This window comes from Dromaius novaehollandiae, chromosome 1, assembly GCF_036370855.1.
Source record: "Dromaius novaehollandiae isolate bDroNov1 chromosome 1, bDroNov1.hap1, whole genome shotgun sequence".
NCBI lineage: Eukaryota > Metazoa > Chordata > Aves > Casuariiformes > Dromaiidae > Dromaius > Dromaius novaehollandiae.
The window spans coordinates 135,762,281-135,778,060 of NC_088098.1; the positions used below are offsets into that span (position 1 = coordinate 135,762,281).

The window sequence follows — 15,780 nt, forward strand, 5'->3', positions numbered from 1 at the left end:
ATCCTAACAAAAACAAGGACGCCCTAAACCACAGAGACAAAGAAGTGGATTTATCTATATCTGTACAGTGTGTGTGCGCGCACGCACACATGCATGTGTGCGCATATGTGTGTGCGTGTACGTGTGTGTGCGCGCACATTACACACACACACACATATTTGTGCACACACATGAAAATGCCACACTGAAAAGAGAAGCTGACATTCAGGGGACTTGCCTAATGACAAAAAAGTGTATCTGAACAGGGACATAACAATTTTTAAGCAGAAGACAAATGACTCAAAAAAAAAGATCTTAAGCTGATGTAATGAGTTAACTCACATACTCAGTTGACTTACTGCAATCTGAAGTGGAGTAACGTATGACTATATGCTGACATTAACAAACACGAGTTTTCAACACAAATCGCCTTGATTTCTGCCTCTTATGCTCATTTAAATTGCAAAGCAATAGACATATGTGCTAATGAGGCACATTATCGAGGAAAAGCTTAGCTTTCCCACACTACAACAAAGCGCAAAAGTACTAGTGGAACGTGGCCTGTAGCAGAACCTGGCCGCTCACTGCTAATCACCCTCAGAGGGAGGGCATATTAACAGCGCAAGGCTATTCTGCCTATACTGCCAAAATAACAGCACCGCTTTCAAAACCCAGTACTACTGCTATATTTTAGTCCAGTTGTGCTGTACCAAAAGCAATACCCAGTGAGTTGGGAGAGCACTGGGGAGGCCACATACATTTTAACAGCTCCAGAAGATGCTCAAAGCACAGACTGCAATGATATCCAAAGTGAAAATAACACTGAGTTTTGTTAGGCGTAGCAGCTTAGGAGAATCTTCCTGGCTGTGCCACTCTATGATGAATTTGATGAAGGAGGAGCTGGATTCTGACCTGGAAGCTTCCCAGAACAAGAGATAGGGATGAAATATCTGGAGAAAAGCCTTGCTGGTGTCTAGCTGAGCTGGTATGACATACCATTCTCTTTAACTTGGAAGCAGCATCAGAAGCGCCTTCTCCTTCAGTCACAGCAGCAATCCATGACAGTTTACAGAGGCTTAACAACTCTGAGCTGTAGCCCCGTTCTTGCAGTCAGTCTGCCATTCACTACTTAAAGGATAAACCCCTTAAATCCCACAGCGTATATAGTGAGAGTTGCAATATCCATAGTTAATTCAGCTTACAGGATCTTCAAAACCTCTGCAATGAACTCCTCTTCTCCTTAACTGAGTTACTTTGCTTGCAACAGTCTTTCATTATAAGGTTGGTATCTGTTGTGATTTTGTTTACAATGGATCCCTTAGATTCTCTCCCTGTTCTTCCCTCAAAGCACTCTTCTAAGCTCTTTACAATTACTACCTAGATCCTTACACACTAGATCCTTAGACTAAAAGAAGGCTGGTTATTAAAATGGAGACTGAATCACATAGAATTATGCGTATCCATACCAAACAAAACCTGGGATACTATCAGTCTCCAAATAAGTAAAGTACAAAGAACCAGGGTGAGCCAATACATTTTTCTTCTCACCAACAAAATTTTTGGGGAAAAGCATGGAAATGGACTATTGTAAATGGCAGAAACTTTCCTTGAAAGGGAGGAAATAGCTAGATGGTCAGGACCGCCTGATTAGAGCCAAGTCTGCACCTGAAGCCTACGATTTTTGACCAATTCAGATTCACAAGAATTTTACCTAAAGGACTGCCCTTGTGCCACACTGTCCCTACTGCAGCATGGGCTGTCCTTCACATTGTTGGTTCCCAATGCAGAAGGACCAACTGCTGCACAATGGGACACGAATAGTTAAGGCTTTTTCCTCCACGCAGACTCCAACAACATGCCAGGCTGGAGTCCCTGGACGACTAGTGTAAACCCTGTTACTCAGAAATATCTTTTGAAAAATACCTTTCAGCCCTTTCCAGACACTGAAAGAATTGTTAAGAGATGGGTTTGAGATGGCTTCAAGGTTAACTTAGAGACTAACGGCCCTCTTAAAGATTCACAGTTCTGCTGCTACACATACCACATTAATTGTTAAGTGTGTCTATCTCTCTGAACTCTGTAACATAACTATCCTACTTACACATTCTTACCTCTGTCCGATTAAAGTCCCGAGTCTGCTGACTGCCTGGCAATGACTCAGAATAGGAATCAAATAACGTGCAGTCATGCCTAGGCTTCAAAGAAGCTGGAAGGGAAAGAAAAAAGAAACACAAAGACATGCCAAGTCTTTGGTTAATACACACCTTTAAAAATATTAAAACTGATCTATAAGCCACACGTGATAAACATTGTGAAAAAATCCTTCTGTCTTGCATTTTGGAGCAGAGGTCATTAAAGTAATAACATATATAACTTCTGTTGTAGAACTGTCAAATTTGGGAGAAGTACTTATTAGTAAACATTAACTCCAAAACAACAACTAAATGTTATTTGTGCTTTCCTTACATGTAGTCCAGAACCAGCTTAGTTGGATTTGTAGTTTACATCTTGCTGTTTTATGAATGATAAAGGTACTTACCAAACCTTCAATTCCAGTTTTTGGAACTTCAAATACTGGAAAGTACAGTAGAACCTACATTATACACTAAAACTGAAAGCCAGTAAAACCCAAACACACTAAATACAGTTGTTGCTGCAGTATGCATCATCTTTGGTATTCTTTAACTAAAGAGACTGAGAGCAGGGAAGAAAAAAAAAAACAACTCGGCAACCTTTGACAGTAATATTCTCAGCAGCCATGTTTCTATTCCATATGACCAGGTCCTTCTGCTGATATCACTCTGGGATTAGTTCCTCTGACACAAATCTATCTTAAGAGCTGGAAAACATTTTTCCTTTATGATCACTATATTGAAATGCAGAATAACCAGTTCTCAAGTCCAGTATTTAGTTATTAGCTAGCATCTGGTTCACCTGAACAAATTAAGCTCTTGCAGATCTAGCTTAATTTAAAATACAGTGAGTTATGTACAGGACAAAGAGTTTTCCAGATTTTTAAAATCTGTTTCAAGAAAGACTTTCAGAGAAAAAGATGGGCCAAATTCCCAATGGAGCCCTGTCAGAATAAAATTTGACTCTGCACTTGCAGAGTTATAGAACAGGCCATAAAACTAGCAAGATTAATTCATTCTAAAATGCTCTGTCTTATGCTCCAGGTCACTTCATTTGAAGCTTTAACACTCTTATCACAAGCAAATATTTTGCTTGAGCCAAATTAAAGAATGTATCAGTCTGCCTCATTCAGAACTTAATGTAACAACCCAATGAAAAACAATTTCTATTAATCTTCATCATATAATCAGCCAAATAAAATCTAAGTTTCATTTAAGTTAAATCAAATTATTGTTAGGACTTCTTATATGAAAAAAGAACCTTCTTCTGTTTAGGTAAGCATATGCTGATTTGCTTATTGACACTTTCATTTCAAAAGTTGGTATAACCAGGACTCTTCTCTTTTTGTGATTGACTGTGTTACAAGGTGTTGAGATGTTCTGCTTTTTCTTATCTGTATCTTTCAGAAGACAGGTATCTGAATCTTGACTAGACAGCACAATGATACATTTTCAGCATGATACATTTTCAGACCCTTAAACCACTGGAACTAACATAGTAGTTGAGCAACTAGTGTGCCTAGAACCAACAAAGCAGTCCCTTTAACTCCCTCACACAGATCAGCTCAAAATGCTTGGCTGTGTGCAACACACAAAACAATAAGCATACAAGAAAATGATAAAAGCTTTGGTCCTAAAAGGGGCAAATTATGGAAAAAGGGGGCTCCCAGGGAACAACCACAGCTTATCATGCTCTTCCTTTTGTTGATATTATGATTCCTTATTACTGTTAATACTTACTTCCATTGTAGTTTTATACCAAAAGACTTAATGTGAAGACACATCACCAAGTATATAGGAAGACAAGAACGTGCATGGAGGAGTTTACAGTCTAATTTATGATGAGAACAGGAGGGAGACTACTGAACAAAGTGGTGGTCGTGGGAGGAAAAGGGTAGTTGTAATTATGACTGCGGAGTATAATTAGAGAGGCTAAAAGTGAGGATGATTTGATAGTGTAGGTTTTACAGGAGCATCTCCTCTTGGATATGAGGACAGTGGGTTATAGGGAACTTGACTCCAACAGAAATTACTTCAGTAATCTGATACAGGGTGAACATTTAATTTTCCTAACTACAGCTTGATTTGCTCTTTTCCTGTCTTTTAATACATTTGGCGCCACCAAATTTAATGGAGATTTTATTAGGTCTTAAATATTATCCCTTAGAACTGTAATTATCATCTGTGATTAATACTCCTTGCCCTAGAAAGTCATGCACATTTTTTAAATGGAACAGAACATATTTCAATGTTCATGTATAATTACGAGAGACGTAACTGAAGAGAACAAATTGAAAGGGCATGTCTTTCACTGCACATTGTTACTGAGGTAAGTTCTATTTTGGATTAATTTATCCTTGTTCAACACAAACTGTTGTAATCCCCTGTCATTACTACAAATTATTTATAGCAGAAGCTGTCGATTACAGAAAATGAGTTATAAAAAAATTCCACCTTTGACAGAACTGGTAAATGCATCCAACAAAATAAATTAGCATAGTAGGTTCTAAAGCAGGTTAGTATCATTTTCAACACATCTCCAAGAGACAGATACATAGGGGAAAACTATCACAAGCGTTAAGAGCCACGTACACCTTGTTAGATTATCTTTGCTACAGGCAATCATCTGCCACTTTAGCTATAACGACACCTGAAGCGCACTGAAGCAAAGAAACAGACATTAGGAGGCAGGTAACTGCTACATTTTGCATCGCTATTTTATGCTTTTACACATTTCTTCTTCAGCAATTGCCTTGTAAACACATTTAAAAACCCACGTTTTAAAAAGCGACGGGAGAGCCATTACTCACTTTAGACTTCAACTCTACCTGCAACTTAGAAATAAAAATCTGTTTTCCGCACATGCCGAGTTTCTGAGATGGCTACGGGAATATGACAAGCTCACCTGCTTGCAGGTAGTCAGGCAGCAGCGTCTCCGGCAGTGTCTCCGGCAGCTGGTAACCATTCTTCCTAGCAACAACAAGGTGGAAAGCCGCACAAAACTCAGCAAGTGTCAGTGCTCCATCACAGTCTACGTCGCTCAGTTCCCTGCAGACACGACATTCACACGTTCTCCAAGCCATAACTTCAGTGAAATACATGTGTGCAATCACAGAAGATATAGAAATGCAACTTTTGAAAGAGTTATTTTAATTTCGGTACAAGACAAGCCTCTCTGTCACTGATGCTCGAGTCTAACAATTCCCAAATACATGGAAACATGTATTTTTTATACATTTGCCCTGGGAAAATGAAGCAGGCTAATTTTGCAGGTTTTTTTCTTTGTTAATAAAGCACTTTTTTGTTACATATCATATCATGCAATACAATAGTATATACCATAGCATGAAATACATATCCTGTAGTTCCAAGGGTGAAATTAACTTTCCAGCAAGTTGAAGCAGTTTTGGCTAATTCATGCAGGATCTTAAACCAGTTCAAGCAACAAAAAATAAAAATGGACTTCAGCAAACTTTTAATCAGTGGCAGTGTTGACTGGCCGCAAAAACTGAGAAATTAAATTAATATTTGTTACAAGTTTAAATGTTACTGTTAAATTGCTCATTAAAGGTGCTCTCTGTTTAATTCTAGGATGCTTCTCAAACAACAGAACTGGATTTCAGAAATTCAAGAATTCAGTTTTATAAGCTAACTCTTCTGCAAAAAGTAAGTATTCATTTATTATTAGCCCAGTGATTAAAATAAACATGTAACTTCCTAATCTTTGAAAGTAATGAGCATTTTTCAAGCTATTGGGGTGTTTCAGTCTTTGCAACTATGACCTCAAGTGGTTAACAGACACACAACCTGATAAAAGCACATCACCACAAAATTTCAACGCTTTTCTTTAAATTTTGTGCAGAGAACAATTTGTGTCAGCAATGTAAATAAAATGGTCTGTTTTTGTATAGGGTTAACCTATTTTTCTTAAATAAATTTTTAATTAAATTCCAATGTTCACTTCCCCCAACAGAACGTTTCTTCAGTTTTTTTATTTTTGTGACTCACAACGCGCTTTGAAAAGACTCCAGACATATTATTTGACCCCAACAGATGTTCAGGCTCTTGCAAGCTTTTCTCCACATCTACCTTCATAAAAGAACTCTATCAGCATTTTTGATCAATGTTTAAAACTGTTTGTTCTTCATACCTACATACAAGGATGACATTAAACTACAAAGCACTATGTTGTTTACGAAAATATAACAGCATCCTTGTCAAATTTTATTGTGTACAGTTCCATCTACAATTGTTTCTAAATAAGCTCATTAAAAGTAAGTGCGGTTCATTAGAAAAATACTGATGAATTATGTAGTTGCACTTATTAAAGAATTAGGTATTAATTAGGCCTCATCTGACAAAACACAGCCAGAAACATAAAACCAACACCACATCTAAAACATTCCAAATGTCCTTTTCCTCTACAACATCTCATGAAAATGTCAGTTCGTTGAGCTAATGATCTTGCTTATAATATACGTAAGAACAGCTCTCATTTACACTGCTGTTCGAATCCTCCCAGTCCTGCCGAGCAGGCGAACATCCCTACAGAAAACAAGTGCGTCAGGAAGATCAATGCGCACCCTGCTGCTTGGGCCAGAGCGCGATTCTGGAGGTAAGAGCGATAATTATAATTAAAGATGCTTTTTAAAAATTTAACAAGTACTCTTGAATTCAAGATATTTTAAAAAACAAGATACATACCCCAAATGCTATCACAGTACTTACCAGATGTGAGAAAGCTCTGGAATGGGAAGCTTTGATTTTGTGAAGAAATTCTTTGCCACGGAACCTGTCGGGAGACGGTGGCTGATCAACTATTTAACATTGATTCCCCAATTGTTTACCTTTGGCCAAGGCTGCTGCACTAGAAGCAGCTGGTTACTCTGCATTCAACAGACACTCCGATTAACTGCATGCTAACATAGCTGTTGGACCATTAGTCTCTCAGGGAGTAAGTGACAGAGAAAGCCAGACAGAGCTGTTGACCTCATTTCTCCATTCCCTCCATATGGGAAAAATAAATAAAGGAAAACCTGCTCCAGTACTACTGATCCTAACCAGCATAATTAGTATGTCACCAGTGATGAGAAACTGGACACTAAAGGCTCTGTTTCACCCAGAAGCCATGTGTGCAGCAGTGCAGTGCTGTGGTGTATTGCTCTCCCAAGCTGCTGCTTCAGCCATGACTTTCCCTTGCAGTGGCCAAAATGTCATCAAAGAAAAACAGGAGATTCAGGAGCACATAGCTACTGTCCTGCTAGCATGGATCCACACTCACCCTGCTATAACATCCCCTCTCATTCTTTTCCTAGCTAACGGATCCGCTGTTTCACTATCTCATATGAACAAGCTAGAGCAGCAGCACAAGCTTCCTTATAGCCAGGAAGGCCTTCTTGGATACAGGCTTACAAAACTTATGGCAATGTAATACCCAGACTTCCAGATCTATACTCCTCTTTCCTTTGCACACTCCTATCAGATCACCCACTGCAGTGCACAAGAAAAGCTGTAACCTGGACACAACCAAGATCCATCTAGCCTATCACCTCGTCTCCAAGCCTTGAATGCCTGCAGAAGATGACAGGACCACAACAAAGTCGTGTAATAACACAGCTCCAGAACATCCTCAAATCCTCTGACTATTTGTGATTCACGAACTTCTTAAGCCAGAGGTTACATTTAAATATTCAGTACCTTCTGATTAATTTTGTATCACAGATCTGTTAAATCACTTTGTAAACCTAGACAAACTTCTGGCATCTTTATCACCACACAGCAAGGATTTCTACAGATCAACTGCTTTAGGATGTTGTGGAAGCTAGAACTTACCATTTATGAACAGTAACTCTGGATGTGCAAGGACTGCCTGAGAGTCTTGCTCACCATAAAGCAAAATGCATAGCTCCCAGAGAGGCTACATATGCATAGGAAAATGCATACACACATGCACACACAGTTAGAGATACATACATGCGTGTGGGGAAACAGAGTATTACTGAACCACCATTTTCTCTTCTCTCTCAGGCAAACCATATGGAAAAGACTGAACTGAGGCAAAAAAAACTGGTGAAGCATTAATTTGTCAGCATCAAGTAATTTATTTAAACTTTTGGCTGGATCAGAACCTCCTGAAACCCAGACAGCACTGAAGAGCAATAATACAGCAGGGCTAAGTAAGGCTGCCTCAGTTTAAAGCCTGTGACTTCTTCCTCACCAGACTCAGTACCTACAATGATTCCTCTCACAAGCAGTCTGATCTGCCTGTTCAGGACAAATATGCAATCTCGATATGCTGTTAAAATATTTTTTACCAGCTGTGTGCTCTCCAAGATTTCCTATTAATGACCTACAGACTAAAGTCTCAGTCTCTCAGAGCCATAAACACTCAGGCTTGACCAGACAGAGCAGTTAACTATGTTCTTAACTTTCATCACACCGGCACTGCCACATTTCTTTTGGGAAGCCTAAGTTTTTTCAACTCAACACACCACAGGTGTGATTGGCAAATACTGTCCCTCAGAGCGACAGGGTTTATTCCAATTTTTATTGAACAGCAACACTTCTCTCTTAGATGCAAATATTTTCCTGACGTGATGACTGCACATTCAGAGTGCTGCCTCAAGTATGAACAGCAAGGGTGCTTTCTCTCTCAACAGATTCAAATAATGCACTGGAAATAGATATCACTTCGTTTTAGTGACAAGTCACGATTTTTCATGTCTTTTTCCCTGAGCTCTACAGGCAGCTTAACCAAGAGAAGGAACCTGATCTGCATCAGCACTAACGCTGTCTTTTTTAATCCCAATCAATTACATCTGTGTAAATACATGAAGGCAATGGGATGGCACTGTGTAACAGAAAGCAACATTTGGATTTCTTAGGATGATGCACAGGGGGGAAGACTTGTCTGATTCTCAGGTGGCAGAGTGAACTTCCAGGGACTAAAGTGAAAGAAGGAAAGATATTTTGTCTGCAATATTAAAGTGGGTGTGATACACTCTGCTTTGCACACAGTCAGCTTTTAGAACAGAACCACTTCTGAAAGAATTAACATGAATATTTAGGAAAAAAACAAAACAAACAAACATAATGCCCACAGTACTAGTTGGTGTTTTAGTGGTTTGCCTTTTTTAAATAAAACACAATCAACTCTTTTTCATAAACATACTCTGGAGAAAATAAAAAAAAAATTTACTTTATCTATTCAGCACTTCACATCTCTCAGCTTCGTCTCTCTACTTGACATACAGATCATTTGGTAAATATTACCTGAAATGAAGGAGTTCAAGTCAGGCTGCAGGGACCGGAACTGGTTGACGTAATAGTCTCGCTGCTCCTCAGTTATTCTCCAGGGGTCATCTGCGTAATGGGTGCTGCTGTCCGGTGGCTCCCTCTCTGCTGAAAGAGACTGAAGGGAGAGCCACTGGCACTCGCTCAGCCGGGCGGCCGAAGGGGCCAGCAGAGCATGGGACACCTCAAGAAACCCAACTCACTCTCCTCTACTAGCACACGTTTTTTAAAAAGATGACTGGCAGAAAGGGCCACGCTGACTACTGTCTCATTACTTATCTTCTAAAGCTGAGGCTAATGTTAGCTACCTCTGGCCTAACAGTTAAAGGAAGCTTTACATGACAAACGAAAAGAAAAAGGAAATGTTACTACTGCTGATAGCAAAAAGGAAACTCAAAGTCATACCTTATTACCTCTGGATTCATTTGGGGGTTTCAGGCTGCCATGTATGACAACCCTGAACTGAACACTGTATGCTTAAAATGGATAGCACTCGTAAAGGACCTAAAGCTACATTTATGCAGCATAGCACATGAAAAATTTAGCTCTGCTAAGAAACTGCACATTTAGCCTAGAAGCAGTGTCGTAATTACAGAGCAACACGGCCTCTAGATTCTCAGCTTGCTCAAGTAACTCAGCTCTTATTACACTGAACCAGAGAGACACACACAATCCTACAGACCCCCCTGACTTTTTGTCACTTCCCCCAGTTTTCGTAAAAACTCTGCTTCAGAAAACAAATCCTTCAGGAGGAGAAGGACATTTTATTTATCTATTTATTTGCTCTTAGATTGTCTTGTTTAAGGGTGGTTTGCATGTTTGGTAAGTTGGGTGGTAGTGTCCAGAAGAGGGCTGCCAGTGTAATTACTGTCTTGTTAAACTGGAATGACTTAATATTTGAGATGGTTTGAGCCTGAATGACAAGCATGCTTAAAGAGGAGGGCAAGAATGAACAATAACCATGCCCCAAACAACTTTGAAATGTTGCTCTGACATATCTGTCAGTTTTCTAAGAATCACACACAAAACACCGGTTTTGAAATACATCAAAAGATCTCTGAAACAAGCAACATAGTAAAGCTGAAGACTAAATTTCATTTCAAAGTAGTGCACAAATGCACCCAATTTCATTTAAGTTAGCACAAATTACGTGACATTATCTGTAGATCTTTTCCTGAGGCTCAGGTGACATTTTATCATGGGTGTGGGGTGCTAAGCACTAGTAAAAAGGCACCAAGTCCCTGGATCTTATTTATTTAGGAAAAGCTCTCCCTTATTTTGATTAAAAAGGGAGAACTGTTTAGTATAATATGAGTAATTCAAAACTATTAGGAAAGTTGTGCCTTTTTTCTATAATGGAGCTCTAGAAAATTTCATTTCAAAAGTTTGCACAATAGTGAATACATAGCTGTATTCTTTAGTCTTTCTACAGTCCTTTCGCGTAACTCGGGAACGTAAACAGAATAGACACCTATTTGACAAGATTTTTACCCTCCAAACAGTGAAATGAGACTGAGAAAAAGGAAATTTTGAGCCGTATGAAAGCAACGTCAGTGACAAGCATACAGCTATGTTAATCAGCCTGGTTATTTCTGCGCCTTAAAATTCCCCACCACTGTTGCCCCTGGAATAGAGATTATCTGCACAAGCCACTAAAGACATCAGAATTTTAATCAGCAGCACTTTCAGCCTTGCCTTTCATGTTATTAGAGAAGGCAGTGCCTAAAAATGTCAGCAGCTGATCTGACCTCCACATATTCCTTCAAAATTGCCTATACTGAAGGAGATTCACCACTATTAACCACACAGGCGAATTTGTAAGAAAATGGCTGCTACAAACCCAGCCATCTAGATAGAAAATGGCTGTGCAAAAAAGAAGCTTTTTTTTTTTTTTACCATTTTGATTTTCTGCTTGAAGTATGTAGCTTTTTATTAGAAATACTTCAGTGCTCAGTATTTTTTCATTAAAGTTGGACTCTGAAAAAGCGATTGGAGTATTTCAGAATTTTGTGCCACGGCTCAGGTCTACATCGCACCACGCCACAAAGACACCTGACTGCCCTGAAGAATCTCCGTGCGCCCATGCCATCTGAAAGCCGTTGCTGCATTGGCAGCAGCAGTGCTGTTCCAAGCACCCACTACGTCTGTCCTTTGGTAACGTCAGCTTTGGCATTACTGGCTGTGTCACTGCATGAGCTCTCCAAGAGGAGAACCTGTTTCGGCCCTGTTCCAGGATTACTATTCTTAATGAGAAGGACTGAGAAAGGAGAATTTCCTTACACTGAGATGTGCAACCTTTAGAAATGAATTCACAGTTCATAAAACCTTTGGAAAGAGAAAAGAGGCATGGCAGACTATTGTGATTTATTTTATTTAATTTTTTTGGCTTGGTCATTCGAAAAGAGTTGCCAGCCTCTCCCCAAAATAACCCCGCCTTCCCTAAAATTCTTCCCGTTAGATATGCTAGGGGTAAGATGCATATACTTTTTATTATTCTTGGAAATACTAAGTGTCTAAAGTATTACTATGCCTTGTGTAAAAAGGTGTATTTGGGAGAAAGAAACTGCATTTCAGTATGTTTCTCTTGGAAGTTAAAACTGAAGCAAACTAAAAGCAGACCAGAAGAGGCAGAGCAGGTCTAGTTCTCTAGGTGCTTTGTTCTGCCTCTATAAGAAGTTCCAGGCTCACCCCAGGGCATGGGGGTCCCCATGACACTGTCCATCCCACAGCTCTCCCGCTCCTACTTTAGCTCAGTGGCTAGGACACTTTTCATAATTGCTCCACCTGAAAAATGGGTTTTAAGTACTAAAACAACAAGAGTTTTTGAACTTATTCAAGTCAGCTGTGCAAGCAAGCATAATCTGAATTCTTCAAGAAAGTTTAAATAGAACGCAAGTAACAGAACAAGCCACAAATGGTACATGTTATAAGTCAACCTATTCTGTTCCAGTTGCAAGTGTGTTATCATCAAAACCTCTTCCTATTAAGCATGAAGATATTTGGCAAGCTTTAGGGGGAAAAAAAAAAGATTTAAAATTATTCTTCGGTTATTATGCAGGTCTTGGTAAATGTGTACAACTTCTGTTGCAGAATGACTCTGATGCATAAGTGAGCTATTCTAAATTGGAATTACAGTGCACTGTGTTCAACTAAATTTGAGGAAAATTTGAAAACGCAACTTCATCAGTATGTCAGCATATAAACAAAGAATAATTTTTACAGGAGCTGTGTTCATTGATTGCTAAATAGATGTCTGTGTAGGGTAGGAAAAACTGTCAGAATTAAAAACAAACAAACCTTCCCACACCAACAGTCCCAAATCCTAAACAGCTAATCCATGCCTCATCTTGCCTTGGTGGCAGAAGGCAGAAAAAAGGGAGCGCACAGCCATAAAAAATGTTGGTTTTAAAACAACCCAAGGAGTAGGGGAGAGAAGAGAGTTCTGCTGGTAAATCAGCAAGATTTTTTTCAAGAAAAACTACCCATTTGCACAGTAAGTGCAGAGCAGATAAACTGGAGTATTGGAAAGATCTAGTTTTGCAGCCAGCAGGAAAACATAGGACCCATTTCACAAAAAGCAAACAAAGGTCCAGACATTTTGGTTGTTCTGCTTGAGACTCCTCCTAATAAACTGGGGCAACAGAACTGAATAAGCTGGGTATTATGCCATGGATTCTGTGCATGTATTACAGATGACATTCAAAAACAAGCAGCAATCTCAGTGAAATCTCATATATTTTAAAGGAAAACATTTTACTTTTGCTAGGATAGACTCAACATTCTTTCACTTTTGAAACGAAGATTCAAGTCTAGTTTTTCTATCTATGTTATTTGGTTGTACTTTTCATTTTACTGAGCTTCACCAATTGGATTATGAATTAAAATTTTTCCTTCCTATCAGTTTTGCTTTTTTCTTTTTCCTCTACTAAAAAAAGCATGCTTTAGTTTCTCATCTAAAACTACCAATGAGAACACATTTTACTTCGTAAGCGAGAAATCTTTTGCCTTTTTTTCTTTTAATTTCTCTATCGCTTTATTAGTAGTATTATTATAGAAAACATGTGGAATTCATTACCCGATTAAGAGTGGAACGTGCATGTGCAGATTTGGCTCCATAATTCCCTGATGACGGTCCATCTTGCTGGTGTGTAGAATGTCTGACTTCATAAGGTGCTACAGACATTTAAAATAAATAAATAAAAGGATAATAAATAAGGTTCTACTAGGCTAAAGTAAAAGCTAAATATTACAAACTCAAGCATCAGTGACCTTAATGTCATCATTATCAAAGCCCATTTTGTCTTCTGCAACAAAATCCCAGCTACATGCTTGTCTTTCATACTATATCATTCTTCTTCAGAAGTTACTGATACGAACCGTCCTTTTATCTTATTAGACGACATAAATCACTGCTCATAATGTTGAAATATATATTTATATAGCCTGCTTATATATTTATAAATTTTAAATATTTCTAGCCTTATATAGCAGAAGACGACATTGCAAATAGTAAGAAATAGTTAAACCGAGCTGCAGACAAGCTTATTTTGACAATGTTATCAGACAGAGTAAATCACTAATCTTCCATACACTCCTCTTCCCCCTGTCCCCGAATTTCAATTGAAAAGCAAAATAAGAAGCTCAGCACATCTCATAATCTGAAGTAAAGTTAGTGAAGAAAAGCAACAATCACCACTTCTTTAGCTAAGTCAAGCCACTTACTATATTTGCTGCAGCGGAATGTAAGCAGTGACATAATGTCTATTTAAGAACAATGTTTTAAAAATAGGTCAAGTACACAAACACAAAGGAAACTCACTTCCAAACTCTCTTACAGAGCAGTAAACTTCTGCTGCCAGAGTATTTAAAATGTAACACTAAAAACTTATTCTGCATTAGAGAGATGCAATTTAAGAGACTCTTGATGAAAAGCAGTAACAAGAAAGCTTAACATTTTATTAAGCCCCAAGAGATCTTAAAAATTGTATCCGTAACACCCTCACCTTCTATGTGATCTTATCCTGTATTGGTATCTATTTTTAGTCCTGTACAAATAAGTTCTAATTTCAGAAAAAACACAGGAAGGAAGTTGTGAAATATACAGAAGTATTTAAAGAGGAAATGCAAGTACAAGGCCACATGGCTATGTGTTTGCTATCAAGATAAACTTCAAAAACTATCAAGAAAAAAGTAAAATTCATTAGTACGTAGTCACAGTTGTGGTACAAAGGGTTGACCTTTAATTATTCTTAAGACACATTGTCTAATTTCAAAATCATGCTTCCAGTATAAAACAGGCTAAAAAGATCAATTTTGTGAAGCTATCACTACATGCACATACGCAAATGCAGTTGTTGTCAGGCCTACAGCTAGAGTGATCTTCAAAAAGACTGGAAGATTAACTTTAAAGCCAGAGAGAACCATTAGGTCACCTAGCCTGACATTTGGTATTACATAGGTCATAAAATTTTACTCCATTACTTCTGTTGAGAACATTAACACACATTTGACTGAAACATTTCTCCAGAAAGATATCTAGTGCTGAGTCGAAAAATTCTATGCTCTTAATTTTAATCCTCAGTACTTTCTGGAAAATAAGCATAGTGTCTTAAACCTGCAGGATTCTGTCACCTTAAAAATTCACACGGTTGAATAATTAATTTTAGAAGAATCTGACACTCCAGTTAGGTTGGATTCTCCTGTTTCTACTCACTTTGCATAGCCTCTGATTCCATGAGGAATATCGCTGAAAGAAAACAAACAAACCCCCCCTCCAACGCAACCCCACACCAAAAAAGCTGTAACCCTGACAGGGCATTAAAGAATCCCAGAAAGCAGTACAGTGCTCTACAGGTAATACAGACCACTATTCCCAATAACCTCCCATATCTCAGTGCATTGCTCTTCAGAGCCTATGTTACCTGCAGCATGTGCCATTCGGTTGAGCAGAACCTCTGCTGTTGATGCATTAGAAGACAATGTCACCACTGCTGCTTATTTCCGAAGTCAAACATTACTGTTTTAATTACTTATGCTGAGGGTGAGGTGGGAAAAACATCTGCATCTGAGTGAATGGTAGCTTACCTAATTAATAAATGAATGGCTGTGAATCAGTACTAATACGATTTTTAACTGGAAGGCCATTTGATTGTGTCCACACACATTTTTATCATGGCTGTACTTAGTTTCAAAATGTTTTATAGCTCTGTTTACTCACTCATTTGTAAACAAGGACAACTGGTAAAGGCCTAACATACTACAGACTAATTCATAGTAGTCTTCTTGCCTTCCTAGTCCCATTGATAGAAGGATGGTACACTGATGCCTAATATCTCCACCATCTTTGTCATCAGATGTTGCAATCAGGAGAGGAAAA

General features: G+C 38.6%; 1 protein-coding gene across 8 annotated transcripts in view; it reads right to left on the reverse strand.

Annotated features, from left to right (window-relative positions):
* The window catches only part of REPS2 (RALBP1 associated Eps domain containing 2), a 106,145-nt gene that overhangs the window by 49,844 nt on the left and 40,521 nt on the right, over positions 1-15,780 (reverse strand). For 7 of the 8 annotated variants that reach the window (XM_064499653.1, XM_064499649.1, XM_064499660.1 and 4 more), the window contains 5 exons: positions 13,480-13,577; positions 9,384-9,522; positions 6,840-6,903; positions 5,017-5,159; positions 2,091-2,185 (listed from right to left, as the gene is read on the reverse strand). In XM_064499653.1, coding sequence (XP_064355723.1) covers positions 2,091-2,185; positions 5,017-5,159; positions 6,840-6,903; positions 9,384-9,522; positions 13,480-13,577 — 539 coding nt within the window. The remainder of the gene's footprint in view (positions 1-2,090; positions 2,186-5,016; positions 5,160-6,839; positions 6,904-9,383; positions 9,523-13,479; positions 13,578-15,780) is intronic. The other variant, XM_064499645.1, reaches the window with a different exon arrangement.